At 38.8% G+C, this 24,803-nt stretch overlaps 1 protein-coding gene across 3 annotated transcripts in view; it reads right to left on the bottom strand.

Annotated features, from left to right (window-relative positions):
• Window positions 1–4,411: 4,411 nt before the first annotated feature.
• Window positions 4,412–24,803, bottom strand: part of CEP104 (centrosomal protein 104) — a 30,933-nt gene continuing 10,541 nt past the window's right edge. For all 3 annotated transcript variants that reach the window (XM_067567102.1, XM_067567103.1, XM_067567104.1), the window contains 16 exons: window positions 24,465–24,633; window positions 24,074–24,232; window positions 23,047–23,274; window positions 21,527–21,730; window positions 20,708–20,875; window positions 19,386–19,559; window positions 15,712–15,888; window positions 15,075–15,281; window positions 14,363–14,479; window positions 13,546–13,582; window positions 12,841–12,922; window positions 12,092–12,200; window positions 9,826–9,964; window positions 9,270–9,337; window positions 8,522–8,612; window positions 4,412–7,621 (listed from right to left, as the gene is read on the bottom strand). In XM_067567102.1, coding sequence (XP_067423203.1) covers window positions 7,485–7,621; window positions 8,522–8,612; window positions 9,270–9,337; window positions 9,826–9,964; window positions 12,092–12,200; window positions 12,841–12,922; window positions 13,546–13,582; window positions 14,363–14,479; window positions 15,075–15,281; window positions 15,712–15,888; window positions 19,386–19,559; window positions 20,708–20,875; window positions 21,527–21,730; window positions 23,047–23,274; window positions 24,074–24,232; window positions 24,465–24,633 — 2,266 coding nt within the window. In that variant the 3' untranslated portion in view covers window positions 4,412–7,484. The remainder of the gene's footprint in view (window positions 7,622–8,521; window positions 8,613–9,269; window positions 9,338–9,825; window positions 9,965–12,091; window positions 12,201–12,840; window positions 12,923–13,545; window positions 13,583–14,362; window positions 14,480–15,074; window positions 15,282–15,711; window positions 15,889–19,385; window positions 19,560–20,707; window positions 20,876–21,526; window positions 21,731–23,046; window positions 23,275–24,073; window positions 24,233–24,464; window positions 24,634–24,803) is intronic.

Genomic DNA, 24,803 nt, shown 5'->3' with positions numbered 1-24,803 from the left:
TTCACAGGCAAGGGACACACTAAGATATTGATTGAAGTGAGCCAGTTCAGAGCTCTTCTAGTGTTTCATTAAAAATTTCACACACACAAAAAAGAAACTGAACAGGCTAACAGCACTCATTTAAACAAACAGAGTTTGGACTGATTAATACATGTAAAACTTTTCCTTCCCACATCCATGTTGCAATTTCCACATCCAGCCCAACACTGAAGTGTGAAAACTTGGCCAGGCCTGGGAACTACAGAACAGTTACAAGGAGTTCTGAGCTCCTGGCAGATAATCTTCCATCCCACCCAACAAGCACCTCTGGTCAATTTGTCTTTGTAAATTGCTTTTGTTTCTCCACACAGATTCGTTCATGAGCCAGCCATTAACTTTGTGCTGTGACTGCAGGAGGGTTTTGACTGCTTCTTCCTGCAACAAAAAAAGAATAGCGAATGAAGGAGCATTGGACATCCAGAAATTCCTGGTAGATGCAACAGATCAAGCTGGGGAATGGGGGTGGGGAGAGGGAGGTGAGGGTGAGATGCGTTGTGTACAGCTTTGGGTGTTCTGGTGTTAATTGCTGGTGAAGAGAGGATTTTGCCTTCATCCTGTGACCAGAGACAGCTTTGGAACGCCCTTTGAAACCCTTCCTCTGAGGGTGGGGCCAGGGAAGGAGAAAAAAGGGGAATTCCATTACCCTGCAAGATGTGACACTGCTAAATCCCTGTAAATATTTTTTAGCTCCAGAATATTTTACTCCAGAACCCACACAAGCCACTCTTTCTTCTTTCATAGCATGGGAACATGCCTCATTTTTCACTCAGGAGTTTGTTTTACCAAAAGATAGAAAACAGACTGTTTATTAAAAAGGAGGCAGTCCAGTTAAATCATAATTAAAATATATATCTATAAATAGTGCTACTGTGTTTAACAAAGGTGTTTTGAGGTCTCTGAAAATTTCCACTTACTCACCTCTAAATTGTGTTTCTAGTTCTAGGTAGTTTGCGATTAAACCTCTATTTTGGGATTGCGATTTTGATTTCATAGCAGATGCTCAGATATTATATATAGATTATTACACACATTAACATCCTTATTAAAGTGTGCACTTTCTAAAAGAAGTTGCAAAAATCTTAAGCTACCATGGACTTAATGAAAGGAATAAAGAACTTAAAAGATGACTTAACAAGAGTTGCCAAGGGGTACATATTTTTATTGTTATGTTAAACACTGTGTGATAATAGGCTGCATCCTCATCTTCTCCTGTGAATACACACTTTTCAATCCATAGTGTGGTTTTGTAAAATAATTGAGAACATGTGGAAAAAAGATCATCAGAAAAAGTTCATTCCTGTGTTACTAAAACCTTAGGTGTTACTCTATTATATTTACTATGACAAACAGAATTTTAAACCAACATTTACTTTTCACCATTTACACTGTGTTTACTTTTTGCACATCACTCATTGGGGACAATGAAAATGAACTGCCTTGTCTTGTCACCTTCACAAAATTGTATTTGGATCACAACCCTGAAGGGGAAAATTGACATTTAAATAAAGTTTCTATTGAAAAACAAAAACAAAACACATACACAAAAAGATTTAAAGTTTTAAAAAGTGTTTCTCCACTTAGTGCAGCATACCGTTCGGTGTGATCTATACTAGCAAACTTTGTAGCCATAACTCAACTGCAGTACAACTGCTGAAGGCAGCAGAGAGTGAAGGTGTAGTGTAGAGCTCAGCTGTTTTTGCTACAGTCTCCTTTAACTTTGCTCAGAAAGCTGAGTGACATTAGCCAGAAGCAGCTCCCCTAGTGCTAGCAATGGTATGAATGGGAAAGTGCTTTAAGCTCTGAGTTGCACAGACCTGCACAGAAAAGGATAAGTGCTGCACCAGCAGTGAGTTACAGCTATGATGTTTGCTAGGGCAAATGCATCCAACAGAAAATTGGATCCATCCTGCTCATCCCAGAAGCCCAGCATTTAGAAGACAAATACAGTTATTGGCAATATGTAATCCTGAGTTTATTCATAGGGAGAGGAGCTGCTTACATTTTAGAATTTCAGTGTTAGCCTGGAGAAAAATGAGTACCATTCTCCTTTAAACAACATGAAACATATGTGCAATATTAAAATAAAGCTATCAAAATAATGTAAGAACTGCATTACTGGGTCAGACCAATGGTCTATCTAGCCCAGTTTCCTCTGTCTGAGAGTGGCTGGTACTAGAGCTTCAGGGTGTGTGTACAGGACAAGGCAGTTGGAATGATCCACTCATCTTCCCCTCCTGGCTTCTGGCAGTCAAAGGCTTAGTGTTGCCCCAAGCATGGTTTTGCATCCCTGACCATCTTGGCTAATAGCCATTGATCAATCTATCCTCCATGAACTTATCTAGTTCTTATTTTAACTGAGTTATATTTTTGGCCAACACAACATCCCATGGCAATGAGTCCCACAGGCTAGTTGTGCTTTGTGTGAAGAAGTACTTCCTCTTATTTCTATTAAACCGACTGCCTATTAATTTCATCAGGTGACCCCTGGTTTTTGTTGTGTGAAAGAATAAATAAAACTTCCCTATTCACTTTTTCCATACCATACATGATTGTGTAGACCTCTATCATATCTCCTCCTCCCCCCTTCTCAGATGAACATCCCTACATAGGCCTCTGCTTATGGAAGCCCTTCCATACCCTGTCTTTGTTGCCTTTTTCTGAACCTTTTCGTATTTTGTTTATGGAATCAAAATCCAGTCAGCAACGTCGTCAGTCCAGACAATGTTCAAAAGTGCTGAAGTTGGCCTTGGCTCTTCATATTAGCAGGAACAAATACAAAACCATCTAACAGACTAGTAGAATGTAAGAAAGCTGCGCAGTTATCGCACAGACGAGGAGCCTAGTTACACTCTAGCAAGTGGCCTACGATAATAGGAAAGCAGTTTATACAGCTGACATAAAGCACTGACACATGAAATAGGGAGATGTGCATTTCAGATACGTGACTTAAAAGCATCACAACTTGCAAACACCTTAGAGATGAGCAAGTCCTACCCAAGGGAAGGATTGGTGATGCCAGAAAGAGGCAATGTTGAGTTCCTAATAATGCTAAGTTCAGTCCCAAATGATCAGGTATTCAAAATGGTGAGTAACAATAGAAAATCTGTTAATGTAATTATAAAAGTCTAAAAAACCCATTTTTTGGACTGCCCCCAATCAAATTAAGAGACAATGAGCATATTTGTTGCTTCAATTATATGAAGGATTTAACTAAATGGCTTGGTTTTAATTATTAATTGCCTGATTCAAAAGGCAACACACTGTAAGAAGAGTCATGTTTACCAATGCCATGCACACTAAAAGGGTCCAATCTAGCAAACATTTAGACATGAGACACTTTAGAGACAGGAGTAGGTCCACTGAATTCCATGTGTAAGAGATTGCAGGTTTGGGCTGTTTAAAGGTAAGTTGTACTCTGGCATCTTATCAGCTGACCATACAGTCACTACAGGCTAAATTCTGAGCAAAGTCAACAGGACAAGTGCCTGCACGGGAGACTCCAAGATCAGGTTCTAAAATGGACACACAATTTAATTTCTAACAAATGTGAAGGAGTGTTTCAAGGTTGCATACAAACAGCATTTCAAAATGCAAGTGCTGCAATGTCCTTATAAAATTCATATGCATATACAGAGCACACAGACAAGCTCTATAGAAACTGTACACTACAAATATAGTACACTATATACAAAATACAGTAAATACAGCAAACATCAATGTGGCAAAAGAAAAAATATTGCTTTCAGATTAGTATAATCCTATATTTCTAGATCCTGCTGTGGACAGTGGTGCAGAACACTTAATTTTATCTTAAAAGGAAATGTCCTGAAATGTACAATGAATAAAAGGTATTTTAAGTGTTGTTCCTGGGTGTGCAGGCATTTTAACACACCATACCTCAGAACTCAGTGTTCTGTTTAAAGCAAAACTGCACAGTGGAATGTTTATTTCACTGAAGAGCTAATGAAACTGTTGTTATGAAATTAGGGCTCTGACAATAGTCAAGGGAGAAGGTCACTAGAGCAAAAGCTTTTAAGATGTTTTTAAAAGGGATTTTTACTTATGTTAGTTCCTAAAACCCTTCCCCATTTTTAAGGCAATATTCAACCAACCTCTTAGGCTTCTATCTGGAGCTGAGTCTTGACATTAAGTAGGATTTGGGCAGTACTCCTCCTTGAAAAATTTAGATTTATGATTAAACAGAAGGGAAGAATTCATTAAGGGGATCGGGTTCCTCCTCTCAGTATACACATGGCTTTTGTTAGCATCTCCAACCATCATGTTGGTCGGCTGAGCTACAGAGGGGAGATCAGGCTCAAGACTACACCTCCCCTATTGCTACCAGCATTGGAGCTGCACTAGTGGCGAATTAGGGGTCACAAATCTCCTAGAGTAGACACTGCCTACGAGGTATACCACATTTTCCTTCTCATGCAGCCAGTGCTTCTGCTAATACCAAAGGAAGCTGCTTGTCCACACACAAGGGAGGGCATACAATTATTTTACTATACATTTACACCAGTGTTATTAACATTTTAACAAGCTGCAAATTCCTATGGTTATACAATCTGTTCCCTTCTAATCAAGAAGTATTTGCTCCTGCAAGACATTTTCCCTCTCCCACTCTATAACCTTTATTAGTAGCAGGTTTCCATTAGCCCACTCTTACTATTCCATCTAAAGGAACCTTTTGCCATCCCCACAGCCTCCTAGGCAGTGGAGCAACAATCTTATCCAGCTCTTCGGGTGGAAAGTGATGTAGAAGTGCAGCATGTTAACAGTTAAACAATAAATAGGATGGGTTAATACTTCACACAGCTGCTCACAAACACATAGCTATAGAATAGGTTAGACTGAAAGTGAAATTCCAGTTCCATTCAAGTCAAAAGCAAGACTTCTATTTACTTCAATGGGGCCTGAATTTCACCCTGTGTTTTATGAATAGGTTAGTCTCTTGTTTCAAAAAGCTTTACTTTGTCTGAGCAAAGAGGTTAGGGAAATCATTGATGGAGACTACATGTGGTTGTTGAAGAGGCTATTTAAGCAGCAAACTTTTCTTGCTTTTCTGGCACTTTGGTGACTTTTCCTGGCTGTTGGAGAATCACAAATTTTGGTATATGTACTGCACTAACTGTGCACAGCAAATGCATGGAGTAAAAGCCTTTGAACAGTAACTTCTCTCCTAGAGAAACTATTTTTCAAAGCTACACTTCCTTGTAGCTTTATCTCAGACACATGCATTGTTATAAGGACCTGATTCAAAACACACTGAAGTCAATGGGAATCTTTTCATTGACTTCCGTGGAAATTAGGTCCTAAATGAAGTATAAATCAATGTTACAGAACAGTACTATGCACAATCTCAGTTTAGAAACATAGCAGTTTTGAGCTGGAGCATAAAGAAGAAATAACTAGCTTTTTACAGTTTTATAAGTTAAATGACCAAAACTATTTCCTCCACATTTGCTAAAACAAAATTTGTCCCCTCAGCTGACAACTTGCCTCCCAGAACGATTAGAAACCCCTAAAAAGTTGGGATTACTGTATACACATTGATTGAACCTTAATTATAGTAGCATCAGTGGGTGTTGCCAAATTACTATCAAATCATGTTAGTATGTGGCATAATGGATAAATACAGTCTCCAGAGAATGGGATGATTTTTTTGCTTTACAAGATGTTAGGGTGGATAATAAAGAACAAGGCAGTTGGCAAAAACATTTCAGATTCTTCACCTGTTTATAAACAGGGCACCTCATGTGTAGAGAGAAACTACAGGTTGTGTCTTGCAGGAGTCAAAAAAATGTTCCTGGCCAGCCCTGGTGACTCTCCAATGTTATTTATGAGTCAAGCACCTCTGGTAGAGTTTTATTTTAGGGAAGTTGCTGATTCATAAGTTCACTGCTACAGTTGTTTATCTGTTCAGATGATTGTCTAAACATATTTGTACTTACAAAACAATTATTTTATAATCTGTTTTTTTTAAACAACCTTAACTGACAGAATAATTTATGCTTAAACCCTTGCTATAAATGTCTTAACAGGTAGTTTGTATAGACAGGCATATTCTTCTGTACATATTTAGTTATAATAGATGGGAAGCTGCTACCTGAAATATTCATTATACTGATCACATCAAACTTGGATCTGGAGATAAAACAGCCAATCCAAAGGAGTGTTAGCGCAGTTAAGTTTTTCTAGAAAGAGCGTATTGTTTATCCACATCATCCTTCTGTTGCCACATAACATTGGCCGACTTGAGAATTTCAAGGTGTCTAATAAGGGAATATTTTTAGCTGCTCAAGACTTAATTTCTACTTCAATTTTTGTAAGCTGTAAATTAGAACAGTTGGTTTGTGACATTGCTATCACACAAACAATGACAGAAAAGCTACCGTGATCATAATACAGCTATTGTGTTCATAATATTCAGTGATGTGCTTCAAAGTCTAAATATGATAATGTCTCTGTAGACTGGTTTTGATTTGCTCAAGTGATGCAGAAATACACATAGTAGACCTATATTGAAGGTAAATAAATAGTCTTATTGTAATTCTATTCCCGTACCACTAGTACTCCCCCCCGCCAATCAGATATGTAGTGACACTATTACTTTTACTGTGTCACACAACCAAGCAAGTTTTGGCAGAGAACAATTATCAACAAATTTTACAGTTTCTTCATTAAAGTGATAAAGTCACATGATACAATGACTACAGTTCCTAAACGTTTGGGGAGTATTTGTAAGCAACTATTAGCTTTGGTTCAAAAGAACAGATAGCTCAAAGCTTGGTTCTGAAAGCCTCGATAGTTTGAATCAAAAGGGCTTGAGTCTCAGCTATGCCTAGAGGAAGGGCCCAAAGAGAACCAGTTGTGGCTTCCTGATTCTGGAGCCAGTTCCTTACTTGCCACAGCATCCAGACTGTGCTTGCTTGCTTACGCTTACACTAGCTAACTAACCTTAGTCCCATGAACAATACACTAACCAGGGCCAGCCCAAGCATGCTGTATTTTGGCCACAATCTCTAAACTGGCTGCTGCTGCAGTGGGTAAGTGCAGGATCTGGCTATGCTGGGTCTATATGTACTATGTTGAAAAAATCCTCATCAGGAAAGATGCAGCTGCTTTCTGCTCCCTCTGTGCTGTTGAAGAAGAGCAAAGGGAGTGCAGCAGGCCACAGGCTCTGTACCCAAAAGGCTAACAGTGAGATCCAGGTTTTGGGGAGAATTACACACAATGCTGCACTGAGAGAACCAGTACATACTCTATAACTACGGGGTCAATGAAGCAGGCAAACACTATTTGCGGTTGATAAACAGCAGCCTGTAGTTCAGGTGAAATGAACGATGTGGGGCTCCTATCACTTGCAAACAAAGCTTGGAAATGTTGTGCATCACATAAAACTTGCTCAGTTATGGAGACAAAGGAAACAAGTACTTTTCATGTCATCGCTTTGCGTATGTTCTGCCAGTGCTTTTATTCAGGCCCCCTCTTGGGGCAGGGATCTTGCTTCCTACAGAAGGAGATCGAAACTTTGCTCCTGTAGGACCTGATTTGGTTAAGGTTAATCCTCCTGCTTTGCCTGGAAAAAGAACATACAGATTATCATTCACAAACAAATAGTGTATACCGCTTGCATTTTAGGTATATGCCTTTGCTACAACATTGACCAAAATAATAAGATTGTATTTGCGGTGACAGCATCATTCACAGGAGGGGTAATAGGAGAAGGATCGATAGTTTGAATGCAGGCCAGGGAGCAAACATTAATGTCTGACCGCAACATACCAGCAATTTATTCAGAGACCTGCCATATGTGACATGAGTCCATTGTCAAAATTCACTTCCCATCTATGTACCTTCCTCAGGCGTTTGTATGGTGCTTATCAACCCCGTGTCTAAGTTTCTAGATCTCTACATCACTGCCCACTCTCCTCTGCCTGATTAGTATAAGCAGAAAGGCTAAACATGGGACAGATAAAGACTACCTATTCACTTCACTCCTTCCCATCCTTAGGATTAGATTAGCATCCTCTAATCAGCCCCCCATAGGCCTGAGGCACATTGACAGAATAGTGTTCAAGTGGCTGCCTGTGCAGTATCTGTTCTGTTCATAGGATATAAGATATAAGGATATATAAGAGGGCAACTACAGCAAGGAGAGTCTTTGGGGGTATGCTGCTGTATAAGACAAGACAAATGATAAAGACAAAATTAAAAATGAGGCAATTTCTCCACTTCATTACAACAGTGCATCTGTGCTGAAGTCATTGAGATTGACTGGAGTAACAGGGTAATTCATCCTCTGTGTGTATACTATTTTAGAACAACATATTTAGAAATACAGACTCAGCACATACAAATATTTGAATAACGATCAAATTGTTATTGACTAAGAATCAACTTGCTCTCTAGAATAGAGCCTTCTGCTTAAATGAAGTGAACAAATTGAAAAGCATAATAATCACAAGGAAATCCATACCAGGCTGCATCAGCAGAGTTTTATTTAGTGCGTGCCCTCTCCGGAGATTCATTTTACAGCCATCTTTACCCATTAGGTGAGATTTCCAGGCCTATGATCAATTAAGAACAAGTGGCATTACACAAGCAGAGAAATAGCAGGACTTTCATATACACACTATTTCTGTATGTACATATATGCACACACATTTTTTACAGCAAAGGAAAAATGAAATACTAGGTGTCATTTTACTGAGAAAAGCACACAGATTTCAATAGTATCTCACAATAAGCTTGGGTTTAAGGTGACACTCCTCCTTGTTTTTTTGCCTAGTAATTACTATCTTGATCAGATTTAGAAGAGACCTCTGAATGAAAGCCAAACATGCAGAATCAATTCCTGCTGTAACCTCAGCAAGCCTAAATGTAACTCCATAAAAAAACAAAAAAACCCAAAAACCTCCATTAGCAAAGCAAATTGAGGCAGGGGGTAATTGCGGGAGAAGAATCAGAGGCACTACTTTCTGCTCCAAGGGATCACAAAAAGAAGAAACAAGGTGGCCATTAAAACCCTGTTTAACACAGCCTTTGAAAGCAGTTTGCATTTCCTATCGTTGTTCTAGAATCTGAAGCCGTAGGCAGAGTCCAGGCACTTTTTGGTGTGGTCATGTTCAGGCAATGTAGGTATTTCAGTGTTACAGGACAAACTATTGAAGTCTTAGTGACAAGATTAGCTAGACCAATTTGACATTACACTCATTCCCTCTTACCTCCTCTCCTGGGGCGAAGTTTTCATGGCACAATGGACAATGATTTGCCACCTTTTCTGGTTTTGCAGCTGAAACGATTAGAAAGAAAAAAAGGAAAGTTATGCTATCGCCACATGCTTTGCCAAATGCAAGAGGGACAGATTGATTGCTCCCAGTCTCTGTGAGAAAGATTAAACTGGCTGCTATTCTGCCTTCCACTGCCTAGTCCAGAAACCAATCTCGTTATCAGGAGGAAAAATGAAAATGGAAGGGAGAACAGCTAACACAGACATGCCTGCAGCTTGTTCTGCAGTGATGTGGGTGATCTAAACTGTGGAGCAATCTTCAGGGGTTTTCTGCCATTGCTCAGAAGACGCTCCCATATGCATTAAACGGAGGTAAGCACAGGGAGCACTGCAAGGCAAGAGCATTTAGGACAAAAATGTTCAATCATTCACCTCAAGTTAGGATTCTAGATCCCTAGTTCAGCACCTGAATAGAAGTGGTCTGATTTTCTAAAGGTATTAAGTAGTTGCAGCTCCCACTGGCTTCAGCTATTCCATTTGAAACTACTCACGATTGCAAATCTTGCCCTTCACATGTTTGGGCAGTTCCTCTTTTGGAAGGGCCTCGCTACAGCGCTGACATTTCCCAAAGCCGTCTTTTTTATCACACTCGGTCAGCAAGTGCTCTGTCAGACTTGCTATCTCCACCACCTGCAACAGGAAAGCAGACAGGTGGCTGAGAACACAAGAGACACATGAATACACTTGTATTATGCTATGAAACTAAGAATAATATTTTAAAAAGTGCTTCAGTGACTTAGGAGCCCAAGTCTCATTTTTAAAAGTGATTTTGGCATCCGGGAGCCTAAAAGTCATGGAAAAATCAGTGAGACTTGAGCTCCTAATTCACCTATGAAAATGGGACTTAGGGTAAAATTTCAAAGATGCTTAAGTCTGATAACACTTGGCTTGTGTTTCAACACATACATTTTCCTTTAAATTTGCAGATTGTATCATTATTGGCTTAAAAATAAAACAAGAAAAAGTAACTTAAAACTTGTACCTGTGTTTAACTCACTCTAAACTTTATGCTTACCTTTAAATACAGTTGTTAGAAATGATTCCATGCATTGTACTGTTTGTGAACACACAAGCTGCTAACATTGCATATATGTGCATACAGGCACTGGGACAAAAAACAGGAACACATGCTTTTTTCTGGGACAATCTTTGAATAGTATAGCTAGCAGCAACTAGAGAGATGCTTCAAAGACACCTTGACTGCCAATGGTTGAGTAAATCAATGAAAGATTCACACCGAACACCTCAGTAAGGGCGCGTAGGCCAAGTTCATCCTGAAATAAATGGGTGCAACTCCCATTGAAGTCCCGGGGCCACAGGTTGTGTTGTAAACTGCACATCAGGTAAAAGTTGATCACAAAGCAGATGTAAATATTCAAGTGAATTTGCATTGATATAGAAATCAGTGGATGTGCAAAATAATGGAACTTAGAAGAAGAGTGCAGGAGGGAGGAGGAACAGAAAAAGCAATTGAAATAAATGGCCCAGGCCACTCTCACTTTTTAGTCCTTGTTTTAATTGCTTCTTCTGCTACATCCCTCTTCTGCCCACCCCAAGATGTTATGTAACACTTGTTTTGCACTTTCAGTGTATGACAAATTGGAACAAGTTACTCTACACTTGACAAGTAACACTGCAGTGTTAAAGTGCCCCCACAAATAAATATATATCTGAAACAGGGCCCACATTGAGCTGGCTAGTAGTCATATGGCATGCTGCCTTCTTGTTCTCCAGAATCTCAGTGCTTTTTAAAAGACAAAATCGAGTGTCTAGTTGTGATAATTGTTGAGATACACGCTATACATGTTTCTGAGGCTAACTGATAAAGTGATGCCTGTTTGTGTTTGCAGAACCTGAACCTGTGGCACTGAGTGTTATCAGCTGCCCGATTCATCTCAATGGGAGTTTACTCGGATGCCTAAAACGTTAACAATACAACTGATTGTCAGACTGTATAAAAAAGGAGAGGGAGGGTCAGACTACAACCATCTGCGCATGCACAATCTACTGTGAATGACAGCTCCCTTTGGCCCCAGCAGGAAATGGGTTTGGAAGATATTGCTACATTCCTCCCTCAATCAAGAAAGAACTGAGCCCAGCAGAATCCCATTAAGGGAAAGCCAAGCCCAAGGAGCCAAGCAGAGCACATGGGTGTATTAGGACCCCAGGTGGGGGCAGAGAGCACGTGTGATCGTATCTTGAATATCTTCACAATCCACTGTGACTACACGTCTCCTGTGGGGAGAGCTTATTTTGTGGGAGGAGTTTGGTAGAGTATCACTAACTTCCCCTCCTCCAGTATGACTCCTGGACTGAAATGATTTAGAATCTGACACACAGCAAGAGCTCTGATTTTCACACATGCATCTGCAGCTTACACTGCATAGCAACGATTCCCTATAGATGTGACACTGCCTCTCCTTCCAAACAACACTTTTTAAAAGGTGTTTATCCTAACCCAGAAGAGAGATTCCTTTCCTTTCCAGTTTTTTCATTCTAATGGTGCTGCTACATTTTAAATGGACAAGTAAATTGAGTAGATTTATTTTAGTTGTTAATCTGGTTCCTTATATAGCTCCTTTTCTTGTGTTATTGTCCATGACAATGATTCTGCTACAAACTGAATTTTTTGTTAAACAGCAATTTTCACCTTTTGCATCTTATCAATTGACAACAGAATAATTTACTGCTTGTGTTCATTCTGGAACGTGTATGTTAGGTTGTATACTGATACAGGCCTTGAGTGCAATGCCTGACCTGTTTGCAGTGTTCACATCTTGTCAACATAGGGCAATGTTTCCAGTAATGGAGATCCAAGCCTTCCTCTGTGAAGGATTCATCCCTTTCACCACAAAAAATGCATAGGCTGAAGAAGACAGAGGAAGAACAACAAATGCTATAGATTACTAAAAGAAACAAAGTCTAAATCGAGGGGAAACATGCTTCCCTTTTAAAATCATTCTGTGAAATAGGCAGGGTTTTTGTACAAAACACCTTCCCTACAGAATACCCGTCTCTGAGTGGGCTCAGACAGAGACTTTTGTAAAGTTGTAGCGTAACTATAACTAAAAAAGTTCACTCAAAGAGAGAGACATCATTACAGATAAATACTTGGACAGTTGATTGGATCTCAAAAAGCATTAAGTGTGACAATCTTAGTCTTAACTTTGCCTGTTTCTGTAGCAGTAAAAGGCTGTTATATCGTGACAGGTTTCTAATCCAGGCACACAACTTCTCAAACACATGCACAAACCCTCTCACACTGTACAAGTGGAGAAGGGTATGTAAATCCTGATTTATCCAACATTAATTCCATTTATTTTAGAAGATAAAGAATATGGAGGAAGAAATTAAAATATTCCAAATGGGCCCTATTAACACTTAATTTAAATCTTATTTAATGAACTGTCCACAAATGTCAGTATAGTTATTTGCATTTGGATTATCACCAATTGCTTTTAGCAATTACTCTTTTAAAGTGGATAGAAGCTGCTGATTTTACTTACTTATCTAAATAATTTGCAACGGAGGAATGATCATCTGCAATCTCTGTTGCTGTAGATAGGGTGACTTTCTTTACCTGCTCACCTGTAACAAGGAATCTATTAAACTCAATAGATGGCTCTTAGTTCTTTTTGGAGAAATATTGTTTCTCAAGGTCTTAATGGCAACTAACCATTTTGAAAAGTACACTCCTAAATGTCAGAAAGCAACTAAAGCGTATGCAGCACTGAGGCAAAATTCCTGTATACAGCAAGACAACTGCTTGCCTTTTGGGGGCACTGCAATATACAAAACAGCAGCAATGGACTGTTTGCATACAGTCACCATTTAGAGTGTTAGTGAACATTTTGAAAATAAAGTGGCAGATGATTTCACCTCAGTTTGAGAAGAAATCCAAACTGGCTTCAATCCAAGCCAATTTGAGCTGGTGCAAGAAACTGCCGGTCTAGTTGACAGCAACCAATGTTGGCACATGCAACTGTCAGTTCTTCCCTGAAGACTCAATGGTTATCTCTATGTCAGACTGAGTCTCAGCCAATCCAAAAACTCTAGGATCTGTGTGTTTCTGAACTCAGATGAGACAGTGTGCATTATGTTATGTTCTGTCACCTATTGGTTGCTATATGTCTCAACTACTTCACCATCCAAAACATTTCAAGGCTAATTTGGTTGCTGTGTTTATTTGAATAATTCTAAGCTTTACCTACCTTGATTCTTTGGCTTTTGAAAATCATTTTCTTTCTCCTGCCAAACAGAGAAATAGATGTCAGTAAATCCCTTTGAGACTAAGGCACTGGCAAGGAAAGAACAATTTCTTGATATTTCAAGAAGGAAGAACAGACAAATCCAGAGACAATCAAGTCAGGGAACAAACAAGCAGCAGAGTTAAGGCGGGACAGGGTTTGGTGCAAACAGCCAACTTTTTAAATCCAAAGAGGATTTCTCCTGAGTGCTGGGACTCAACAGGGTTCCTCCAGCAGACATATCCTTTTCCCTGCCTTCAATGTATACATTTTGCAGCAGCAACCTTCAGGTCAGCGTGTGAGACAGCCTCTTCATCCTGTCAAGATGTAGTTACTCACCGTTTAAAGGCAAGTATGTTTAAATCCAATAGCATTCTAAAGTAACCTACATGAGTTATTATGTAGAATATCCTTGCACTGCTCTAACAAATACTTGGACACTTTAAAGCTTGTAGAAGCATCCTCCAAACAGCACATGATGGATTAAACAATTCTACATGAATGCAATTTTTGTACCACTCTACCAAAAACAAAGAATTTTAATTCTGATATCTCTTTCTGCTGTGAATAAAGACCAGTTCTTTCACGTATTTCAGTTAAACGTCTTGTGATTTAATATAAGAACCAGAGTTATCACAAGGCAGCTTTCATCTCACAAGAACACTTGAGCTTAATTGGTTTCCAGTATCCATCAGGAAAAAATAATAGGACCGATACCTGTAATTATACCAACATTACAGATAATTTCAACTCAGGGCATCTGATCAAAAATTATATTGACCTTTCCAGCCTGAACTTCTGCTTGGATCTCCTTCAGTGCTGCCAGCTGCCCCTGCAGAACCTTAATCTCTTCTTTCTTCTGTTTTTCTGCTTCTTCTGTGGCTGCCTTTTTCTGTGCCTGTTAAATACTCTTTCAGTTAGTGTTTTTTTTAATATTCTCTCATACAGGGGAGGATGCAAAAATACCATTTAATCCAGTACATAAAACTGGTTTTTTACTGTGTGTAAAACTAACAACTGGTCTATTACGATATAGACAAAAAAGGATCTTCTATGCTAATTTTAAATAAATATATCATGATTTAGCCATGCTTATCATGACTGAGGTAGACAAGCATAATGTAAATACTCCACTGATAGATAAATTAACACATCTTCCATTCATCTCAGTCACAGAATTACAATACTGCCATTGATACCAGTTTTACCTTATTGATGTGAAAATATTGTTACAGAAATATAATCTGTGCATTTTTCATGGTTGATCCCTAACAAAACAGTGATTGATCATACTGATTTATATATAAAAGTGAGTGCTACTCTGTTTTTTACTATGCAACCATGATATTTACAATTATGATATTCTGCTATAAGTTTTATACAAAATGTTTTATGATCAGTGCAGCTACAAATTCAAAATATGGCTCCATCAAGATGCTGCTGAAAATACTCTGTCTTAAAATAGTTGCATACTTTCCAGTCTTATTACTTACCCGAATCTCAGCCTCAGTAAGTCTACCATCTATTTTAGAAAATCCATCGAAGAGTGTTTTATAGAGAACATTCTTGCGTGTGTTGGCATCATCTGGAGGAAGATAGTCCAGTATAACGGCCTTGTGCTGCCTATACATGTCGAAGATAATCCGTAATGCTGTATCGCGTACCTCATATACTCTGTGCTCCAATGCCCCTGTCGCAAACTGAAAACAGTAATGTGAAAAAGTTACTCCAATCGTCTTCAGGAGTTAAACTGACCCCCACTACTCTCATCACATTTGGAGGAGAAACAAAGGCGGCTTTAAACCACCTTTGCCAGCCCCACTTCCACTGTGTGCTGAGCATAACTCAGTCAGACCAAAGGATCTGTCCCTTAATCTGTAGTGATTACCCACTGCAGCAGGAGCTTTGTGACTGCCTAGTTAGACAGACAGACATGTTTCTCCAACCAAGTATCTGTTACAGCTTTTTTTTTTTTTTGGGCATCATGGATCTTTACAAAGTTGACTAACGCCATCTAGAGAAGCTCACAGGTCCTCATTAATTGGTGCATGTGCCAGGCACTTTACCACAGATAAACTAACATTCATTCAAGAAAAAGATATTTAAAATAGTGTAGACTCAGACTCCTACCCTCATGATGTTGTCAATGGTAAACCCAGAGTTTTCTGTTCCCAGGTCTTTCAACAGACGTTCCACCAAGTCCACCTGACTCATTGCCAAATGAGTAAGGGAATTTGGTTTCAATGGCTGGACCAGATGAATTGGAATGATTTGAAGAGGTTTAACTTCATTACATAGTGCCATCTCCTGTAGGGAAACACAGAGTTAACATGCACAGGAAAGTGCTGAGATACAGGATGAAATGGCTTGCAAAATAAATGTTATTCAAGACCTCATGATCAAGAATGTTTTGTGACAGTTACAATGAGATAAGCCTTTCAGGAGAGGCAGCTGGTCATTCACTATTTCAACACAATCTGCTGTTTACAGCATAAAGAGAAGAAAAATGTGTTAGTCTTGCCATTGACAACAGCTTTATTGACAGAGAACACGTACGAACTGCATCTGCTGAGAAACATGTATTTCACTGGGACCACTCATCTGAATAAGAGCTGCAGAATAGCTGAAGTAGAGAGAATTTCTTAGAGGAAGTCTGATGATGATGCCTCAAGACTGATCTCAGGAAAGTGCTTCAGCGGAGGAACTCTACCACCTCACATTTTATCACTCTACTAAGGAAACGGTCTCATAACTGAATTCTGTTGTTATAAGATGCTTGCTGTTCAGTCCTTTCAATGCTAGACAGAGCCTATTGTAGCTGTGTGCACAAAACTGACCATTTTAATATGTTTGTAGAAAAAAATACAATAACTTTCACTTCACATATTAGTTTTACTGGGCTAGATTCTAATTTCAATGACTACTACATAAACTTGGATTAAATCCACCTGCTCCAGGTCTAGTGTGTAGTGTAAGAGAGCAGAATCTGACCCATTGTGTACATTCAACAAATAAATCCAAGTTATTTTTCCCTGTGAATAAAGATTAATATGCATGAATCAAGAACTGTTCCTTCCATTAATGAACACTAAAGTCTAGCATTATCATATCTTCTGTGCTTTTATGAAAGGTAAAAGAAATGCACATTTCTAGGCGAGTTCTCCATCCTAAATAACCATTCTAAATTCTAAAACATGGTCAATACAGTTGGAGGGCTTAGCTGTGGTCAGATTACACTGGACTTTTGTACCCATTTCATTTCTTCCCTGCCACATCTCAAAGGCAAGGTTTTGGTTTGTATTTTTTAACATTACTTGAAATGTTTGTATTTGGGTCACTGGTTTTTTTTTACTGTCAGTGTGGTGCTAAGCATCATGACTGTCTTCAACATTGAAGTTATAAGATTTAGTTTAATAGTTGTGCCTTAAATTTGCTAAGATCACATAAAGAAGGAGAAAAGTATATTTAAGCTAAGGTTTCCTGACCTGTCTAAGGAACTACCAACAATACATAGATTAAAAGAAACAGTCAATTCAGTTGGGACGATGGAAGTAAGAAAGCAAAGGCACCGGATCATGAGGCTACGAGGCCAGGCAGTTTTCCCATGAAATCACTGCTTTCACTCCTCGTCAGCAAACCTGACAAAAGGGGAAAAAGAGAGAAGGAGCCAGACACTAGTTCAGGCAGGTTGGACACAAAGGAGTCTGTTTTAACAGGTTTACTGAAACACAGCTCAGACCATAAGTCACTATTGGTCTTGCCAGCAGAACTGACTGAACATTTTTGCCAGTAGTTAGGAAAGTGAGAGAAGCAGCTTACAGGAGAAAAGCAGCCTGCTGAGTGAAGCAGCCTGCATCAGGATCAAAATAATTTGCAGTGGACGCAGATGGAGGAAGAACACTGATCTGCAGTCCTCCCACTGCTCAGGATAATTTACTAGGTGCTTTTAAGGAATTTCAACCTTTCACATGCACAGTCTGTGTGGGATCCCTGTGCCAAAGGAGTAAATGGCACCAGCAGCATTAGAGACACCGCTTCTTTCATAAATTGGTTTGGTTTTAATTGATTATGGAGCAATGTTTAATTTAAACTTAGTTCATATTTTTAAAGGACACATGAATGATCTACATTCACTTTTCAAGCAAGAGGCAAACCTGCTGGAAAAGATATTGAGTGTATATAAAAGGCTGACCATCTTGTATGCCTCTGGTAGGGAAATGTCATCTAAAACTCTACAGTAAAATTATACTGTTCACACTAAATATTTCTTAAGTTTTATTATTTATTAAGCTTTTTTATATTTTCCGCTACCAGTAATATAGAGTAAGTACACCTTCCTCCTTTTCCAAGCCAAGTATTCTACGTCCCAGCTACAAAACTACATTAGTAAAGGCTTCCCATTTCCTTTCAAGTACACTATTACAAATTTATTGTAGATGAACCAAGAGGTATTCATAAAATAATCAGCCACCTTTGGGGTTATTGTGACAAACTAGAGCAGTTCTCACAATGTCCTTGTTAAAATCTGAGTCAAGTCTACGATGAAAGAAAAACCTTTTCTCCTCATCTGGAGGCATACAATGACAAAATAACCCAGAGTCGGTGACTCACCTAGTACTCTCCTGGGACTATATTAACATATATACCCACACAGAATTACTGTTCCTGCTTCTAAGTTCTACTGGAAAACAGAATCTGTAATTCTTCAGCAGCTGTTCACAACTGCTCACTGCCACCACACAAGGAATGGACTGTCCATTTTTAAAGGGGCATCCTATTTTTTCTTTCGCTAAATCTGGTATTTATATCATCTTGATGTTATGGAAGCATGTAGCATGGTAGTCTGACCAGCATGTCAGAAGACATAGGATTAATGGCCGGTGACATTCCAGAAATCGTAAAAAATCCTGCCTGAGTACAGCTGACTCCTGATCTTCCCAAGAAAGCCCATTATAAAACACCAACCTTAGATGCTTTAGGTACTTATGAAATATAAAGCAGGGAGGAAATAAGTGTTTGGGGAGTTCTTCCCAGGACTCTAACAAAGACTGAAAACAATGGGGAAGATCTATGCAAGTCAAGTGATTTATAGTTTCATAGGATTTTCTTGGGAGTTATCACAATTGAGTGGTAATTACAGGTTTCTAGAGACTCTGGCTATTTGATAAATATACTTGGTTGGTCCACAAAAAATTATTGTTTTAGCTGCACTTCCACTGACAGCCAAAAACACATTGGACTTAGCATGGTCCTGGCCCTGCAGTCCTTATACTTGCAAAGCTGCCACTGTCTTCAGTGGGAATTACATTACTGACAAGAATACAGGAGCAGACCCTTATGTAAATGCAATGTTGTTATTACTCACTATGTAATTAAATAATCCATTGTTTAAAATAAAATTCTTGAGGGCCTGATCCTCAAAGGTACCAAGCACACTGAAGCCAGTGAGAGCTGAGGGCACTGAGTAAATTACAGGATCAAGTCCTTAACATGATAGTGGAATCTGTAATAAAGTATTTACCAGAAATATCACATTAAAACCAAAAAGGATGATTAACATTTAGTGTCAAAACATACAACCATGATATGGAGCTTACTTAGGTTAATCCAGCAGCAGTAAACTGATTACTGTAGGGCCAATATATCTTATTACACTTTCGTACATTAACCTTACATTTGATTTTGGATAAATGCCATGCAGTCCATGTCTTGGTGGCATTTCTCAATCTGTCATATGTGTGGGTAAACAGCTAAATGCTGTATTAAAAGTGAATCTAATATGCATTTCCAGATGACCCTCCTACCTGAATAAAGTTGGCAGCCACAATGCGAAGACGGGTTGAGGAATCTCCTGTTCTAGAAAGCAGATTTGGAAGAGTTCTTTCCACACAATGAGCTGTTTCCAGTTTACCAAGCTTATGCTTTGGTATATACTGAGTGATGATCATTTTCAGAAGTTTCAGGGAAGCCTGAAAAACCTGAGTTAAAAAGATTAAAACAAAAATACTTTAAAAAGTTTAATATTCCCACTTTCCATGTAATACCATTAGGTCTGTTTTCTAGAATTAATAGAAACAACAAAAGTCTAGAATTACCAATATGGAAAACATGGTAATAGAAGTAACCTCAATTTTTTATTTTCCAAAAAATAGGAGTTAAATACTAAAGTGAAGGGCCAAACAATCCATTCTGTTGATTTTCTATAAAGCTCAAGCTCATTTTTCAAGAGCTTGTTTTCTCAGTTCTTAAGGCCTAGTTGGAGAGTAAAAGTAACCCCTCTTCAACCCCTTCCATTCCCTATATCAACTTCATAAACTAGTAGAGCCCAATTTCATTACATATTGCATCAATAGTTACTTCTCCAAGCCCATTACTGAACTCTGGCTTCCACAATTGTGGAAAATATTGTCTTGCTTTTGCCAAGCACTGGATTAAATGATTTGGAAAAGGCAGATATTCCAGCTTTCTTTATTCATTCTGAAAAAGTCTGCACAAACTATTTGTTGTAAAAATCAAATTGTTTTAACTACACACTTCTGCTATACAAATTTAACTCTTACTTGTTCCCTAGGGTATTTTATAGAATTAAACTGTCAAATTTAAGATGAATTTTATGGTTCTCAGCTTTCATTTGTGTTTTGTCGAGCACAAAGAATAATTACAGGGTACATTACCCATCGATTATTTAGCAAATAATATATTTTGAGTTTCTCTTTCTACTACAGAATTTAAGTTCTGTATAAAAGTTTCTTTAAAAAGCTATTTACTGAGCTGTCACTGTTCTAGCTGGTATGCAATATACAGGCACATACACTGGTCCAACCCAAGATGCACACATTTTATAAATTATTAAAATATTAAGCTCTGTGTATTATGCAGTTCCCTAAATTCTGCAGCAATTAAAAACCTGCATGAACTCACATTTTTGTAAAATTGCACCTATAATTCAAAGCCAAAATTAATGGCTGTTCAGATATTTAATATGCTTGCAATTATTTTCTCCTCTAAAAGCCTTCATTTACTAGGACCTGATCCTGCAACTTGTTCCATGTGAGTACAGCCCTGCACAAGGTGCAGGATTGGAGCGTCAACGACGGTATTTTTATTATGAAACAATATTACTCACTGAAGACACTATATCTTTTATGGCTCTTCTTATAAGAAAGACGGCAGCTCTAAGCATATTCTTTAAATCATCCTTAGGCGTGCCAGCAGACATTTCCATCAGCTTTTTATATATAGCAAGCAATGCATCTTCTCGATATGACCAAGTCTTGGAATATGCTCCTGCAACCTGATATAGAGCAAGATTACTGTTAAAATGGCCAATACTGGCAACTCAACACATAATTTAGTGTGACATAGGAAGAGATTTTTCAAAGGCAAAATAGAAATTAGGTGCCCAAATCCATTTGCTTTCAATGGGAGTGAGTGTACTTTTCACCCTTGAATATCAATCCCATAAAATTGTTTAAAGGAAAAATTAGACTTTATACAAGGAAAAGGGATTATTTTCTTAACCTCAACAAACTATCCCAGATTTTGGCAATTACTTATCTACTGACAAAGCAGCAATCATAGTGACATTAAGAGTGAAACTTCCATTCCAGGACAAATTCTAAAGCAGGTTATTTGCAAACATCCGCTAATCTTATTCCTTCAAGGAGGTGGACTAAATCTACATAATCTTTTATACACCTAATCGATTCCCCGGATAACATGTAATCAACTTAACAGCAACAAAAAGTAAGGTAGCCATGTAAATGCTGAACACAGGCACCTGATAATACTAGTTATAGTAATACCAAACTTTAGATTTGCAGTTCTATTTAATCATACATATATGAAGTCAGTATCTCATCCTGTTTTTGCTCACAGAGTGAGTTCTAAAATGATTCAAGATTTGGATTATAAAGGCTTAGTGGTTTATTTTTCTGGTTTTTACCAAGGCCTCTCCGAAAACGTCAATGGCAGGGCTGGCCTCCCTCAGTGCTTTCTCAGTTAATGGTTCTGGCTCCCCAGTGATGCCACTTCTTGGAGTATCACTGATATCTTCTTCATTCATCTCTGGCTCAAGGTAGGCAAATCCATCTTCATGTTGTTTACGAATAGCTGGAAGAGGTCTCTCATCGTAAGGCAAAAATTCAACCTAATGGAGAAGACAAGCAAAGTAATTCTAAATGTGACTCAGATCTGAAGCTCTTCCAACACAATCCATCCAGATTTTTCTCCAGAGTTGTATCTCCTGCATTTGAAATGCAGGTTTGGAAGTTTTCATTTTTTCATCCTGTTACTGTGGCAACAGTGCTTTCAGAATGGACATCAATACAAAGGATATATTTTATATGACGTTAAGCAGATAAGAAAAAGATTTAAAACATTATGGAATTCTATTTATAGCCACTCTCCAGATCTGAAGCCAATGTAGACAGTTACATTACTTTACTCCAGTGTGCTGTAAAAAGATTATTGCTGCTCTTAGGGTTCAATCCATCTCCTACTGAAGTCAATGGGAGTCTCCACTGGCTTCAGTGGAAGTTGGGCTGGCCTTATTGGGTATGTCTACACTGCAATTAGACACCCAGGGCTGGCAGGTGCCATCTGACTTGGGCTCAGGGGGCTTGGGCTAACAGGCTGTTTAACTGCACTACAGATGTACCAGCTCAGGTTGCAACCCGAGCACTGGGACCATCCCACCACACAGGACCCTAGAGCCCAGGCTCCTGCCTGAGCCTGGATGTCTATACTGCAATGAAACTGCCATGCAGCTCCAGTCCTGTGAGCCTGAGTCAGCCAGCACAGGCCAGCTGCGGGATTTTAATTGCAGCATAGACACACTCAGTGTTTCTGGTTCCAAGAACTGCATTAGGATTACTGCCTGGATTACTTTTCTTCACGGTGCATGTGACATCAAGCCACTTCTGTGTCACTCAGTCTCATTCCAGCATATCCCTGGCTGCTGTTTTGGCTCTGAACCTGGATTCATACAAGATAATTTCTTAAAGAAGTTATCAAATCACTAGAGGAACAGGCTGAATTGTAGCCCACCTCTAACACTGAATCACTAATGTGACCTTAGATAAGTCACTCAAACCTCTCTTTACTTCAGTTTCCTGATTTGTAAAATGGGTATAATCTTACCTCAGTCTTCATGAATGTTTGTAAAGGCTTTCAAGGGTCTCGCACACGAGATGCTAAGCATTATTACTACTAGATGAGCGCAGATCAAAAGCAGAGATAGCCAACCTCTGATGCCACATGAGACATCAGCATAACTAAAAGATGACCAGAGTCCTATAGGAAGCTGAATGCAATAAGCAAATCATTTTCTCTGGGAGATATCTTTGGAAAAGGCCAAGAAAGGTGACTTTTGGCTTGACAGGTCCAGCTTTGAATGATTATATGATGAATGATCTCTTGCAAATTTGGGAGGCCTCAAATCAGAGAAGACTCAATATCACTTACATTTATCTTTGGAAAACCCTCTACAGAGAGTGGTGGCTGGGCTACAGGGGGAGTGGAGCTCTCAGGAACACTGGGTTCAGGAGTTGTCTCGGGTGGCTTTTCTTGTGGCAATGGCTCAGTCTTCTGTGCTTCTGTTTTCTCATGCTGGGGTGACTGCATGGGTTTCTTTTGCCGAGGGCTAACTGAATGAACCACAGGCTCAAGGGGCAATTCAGGAGGTCTTCGGATCTGAGAAAAGAAAGGGTAATTTTGTACAAGATTTCTGTACATTGCTTCAAAATAAAATATTGAAAGTGAAGCTCCAACAGTAAGTGCTTCAGCATCCTTCAAATAAACACTACAACTCTATCTACAAAGATTAGCTCTGCAATCATGGCTCTAAATGCAGGTGTCTGGCATAAAAGCAGAGCAACCCAGGGGAGAAGACAACAGATTATAAGCAGTCTCACCTAATTGGCAAATAATGCTTTCCAGGTATAATATGAAACTGTAAGTACACCTTAATGTTCTGGTATGTCACTTATGAACTCCTGTGATTTACAGTGATGCCACCAAAAGCCCTTTATACATGCAACAAGAGGTGCTTAGAAATATGAGAAAGCCATGTGTCTTCGATATGTTAGGTCAGACTAAGTGATCTAATGGTCTCTTTTAGCCTTGAAAATCTGTGAATCTACGCTGCATGTCCTTTAAATTGCACAAAACACGTGAGTATCTAGCGTAACTGTGAAATGTTAGTGTCTTTTCATTATTATTTATGGACCACTAAGTGTATGTGGCTGGAAAAACTGAGTAAAGATCAACAGCAGAGAAAGCCAACCTTTGATGCTATATGAGCAGCTAACAATCCAAGCTAAAAAAATATAAATATTTAACACAAATACTCTGTGACAATTATCTAATGAGTCCTATCTCTTGAGTTTACTTTAGCTTCTCAGGCATATCTCTATTTATAATACCACTTGATTATACTTTCTAAATCAAAGCGCCAAGTGTTTATTTTGAAAGAACAACTAGTGATACCTACCATCAGCTCGGGATCCAGAAGGTTGTGCAGCTCCAATTGCTGATACACCTTCAGGCGATACTCTTCCATCTGCTGTTTTTTCTGTTTAGCAAGATCATAATCTTCCTTCTCTACAGCACAGCGCTTCTCTACCTCATACCGCCCAAGTCGTTCCCCAACCTGAAATATGGTGCTTTCATGTGTTAAGGTTGCCGGGAATCACATTATTTTAAATGTATATAGAATTCCAGCCTATAAAACTCACTCAATTGTCTGACTTTTTCTTTGTTATTTTTAAACACACTAGAGGGGGGACCTGCAGTAATCTGCATTTTACTATAAAGATTGAGGACCATCTGACGGACAAATGACAAACTCATGGATTTGTGACATAAAAGTAATTAAACAGTACCTTTTGCAAGTCAGCAATAGCTTGTTTGAGTTTCTTAGCATAGTCATAGCGTTCATGACGGACAGCTTCATGCTTTTTCTCATCCAGTTTACGAATTATCTGAGCAACTTCTGGATCCTGGTACATATCAAAAGCCAAATCATCCAGTGGGGAAATAGAGTCAGGCTTTCTGGAGAAAAAAATTAGATATTTTTGGAGTTAATTTGAAGCACCAGCAGTCTCATATTCCTTCTCTTTTTGCTGCCAGAAGATGAACATATATTAGGATGACAGATTTAATTTTTCTCATTCTTCAGTATACTCAATCTCACATATTTTAAATGGGTCAAAGTCATATTT

Source organism: Emydura macquarii, unplaced genomic scaffold (genome assembly GCF_026122565.2).
Source record: "Emydura macquarii macquarii isolate MOO-44397 ecotype Brisbane River unplaced genomic scaffold, CSIRO-AGI_Emac_v2 contig_2768, whole genome shotgun sequence".
Lineage (NCBI taxonomy): Eukaryota > Metazoa > Chordata > Testudines > Chelidae > Emydura > Emydura macquarii.
This window is presented reverse-complemented; position numbering and strand designations above follow the sequence as displayed.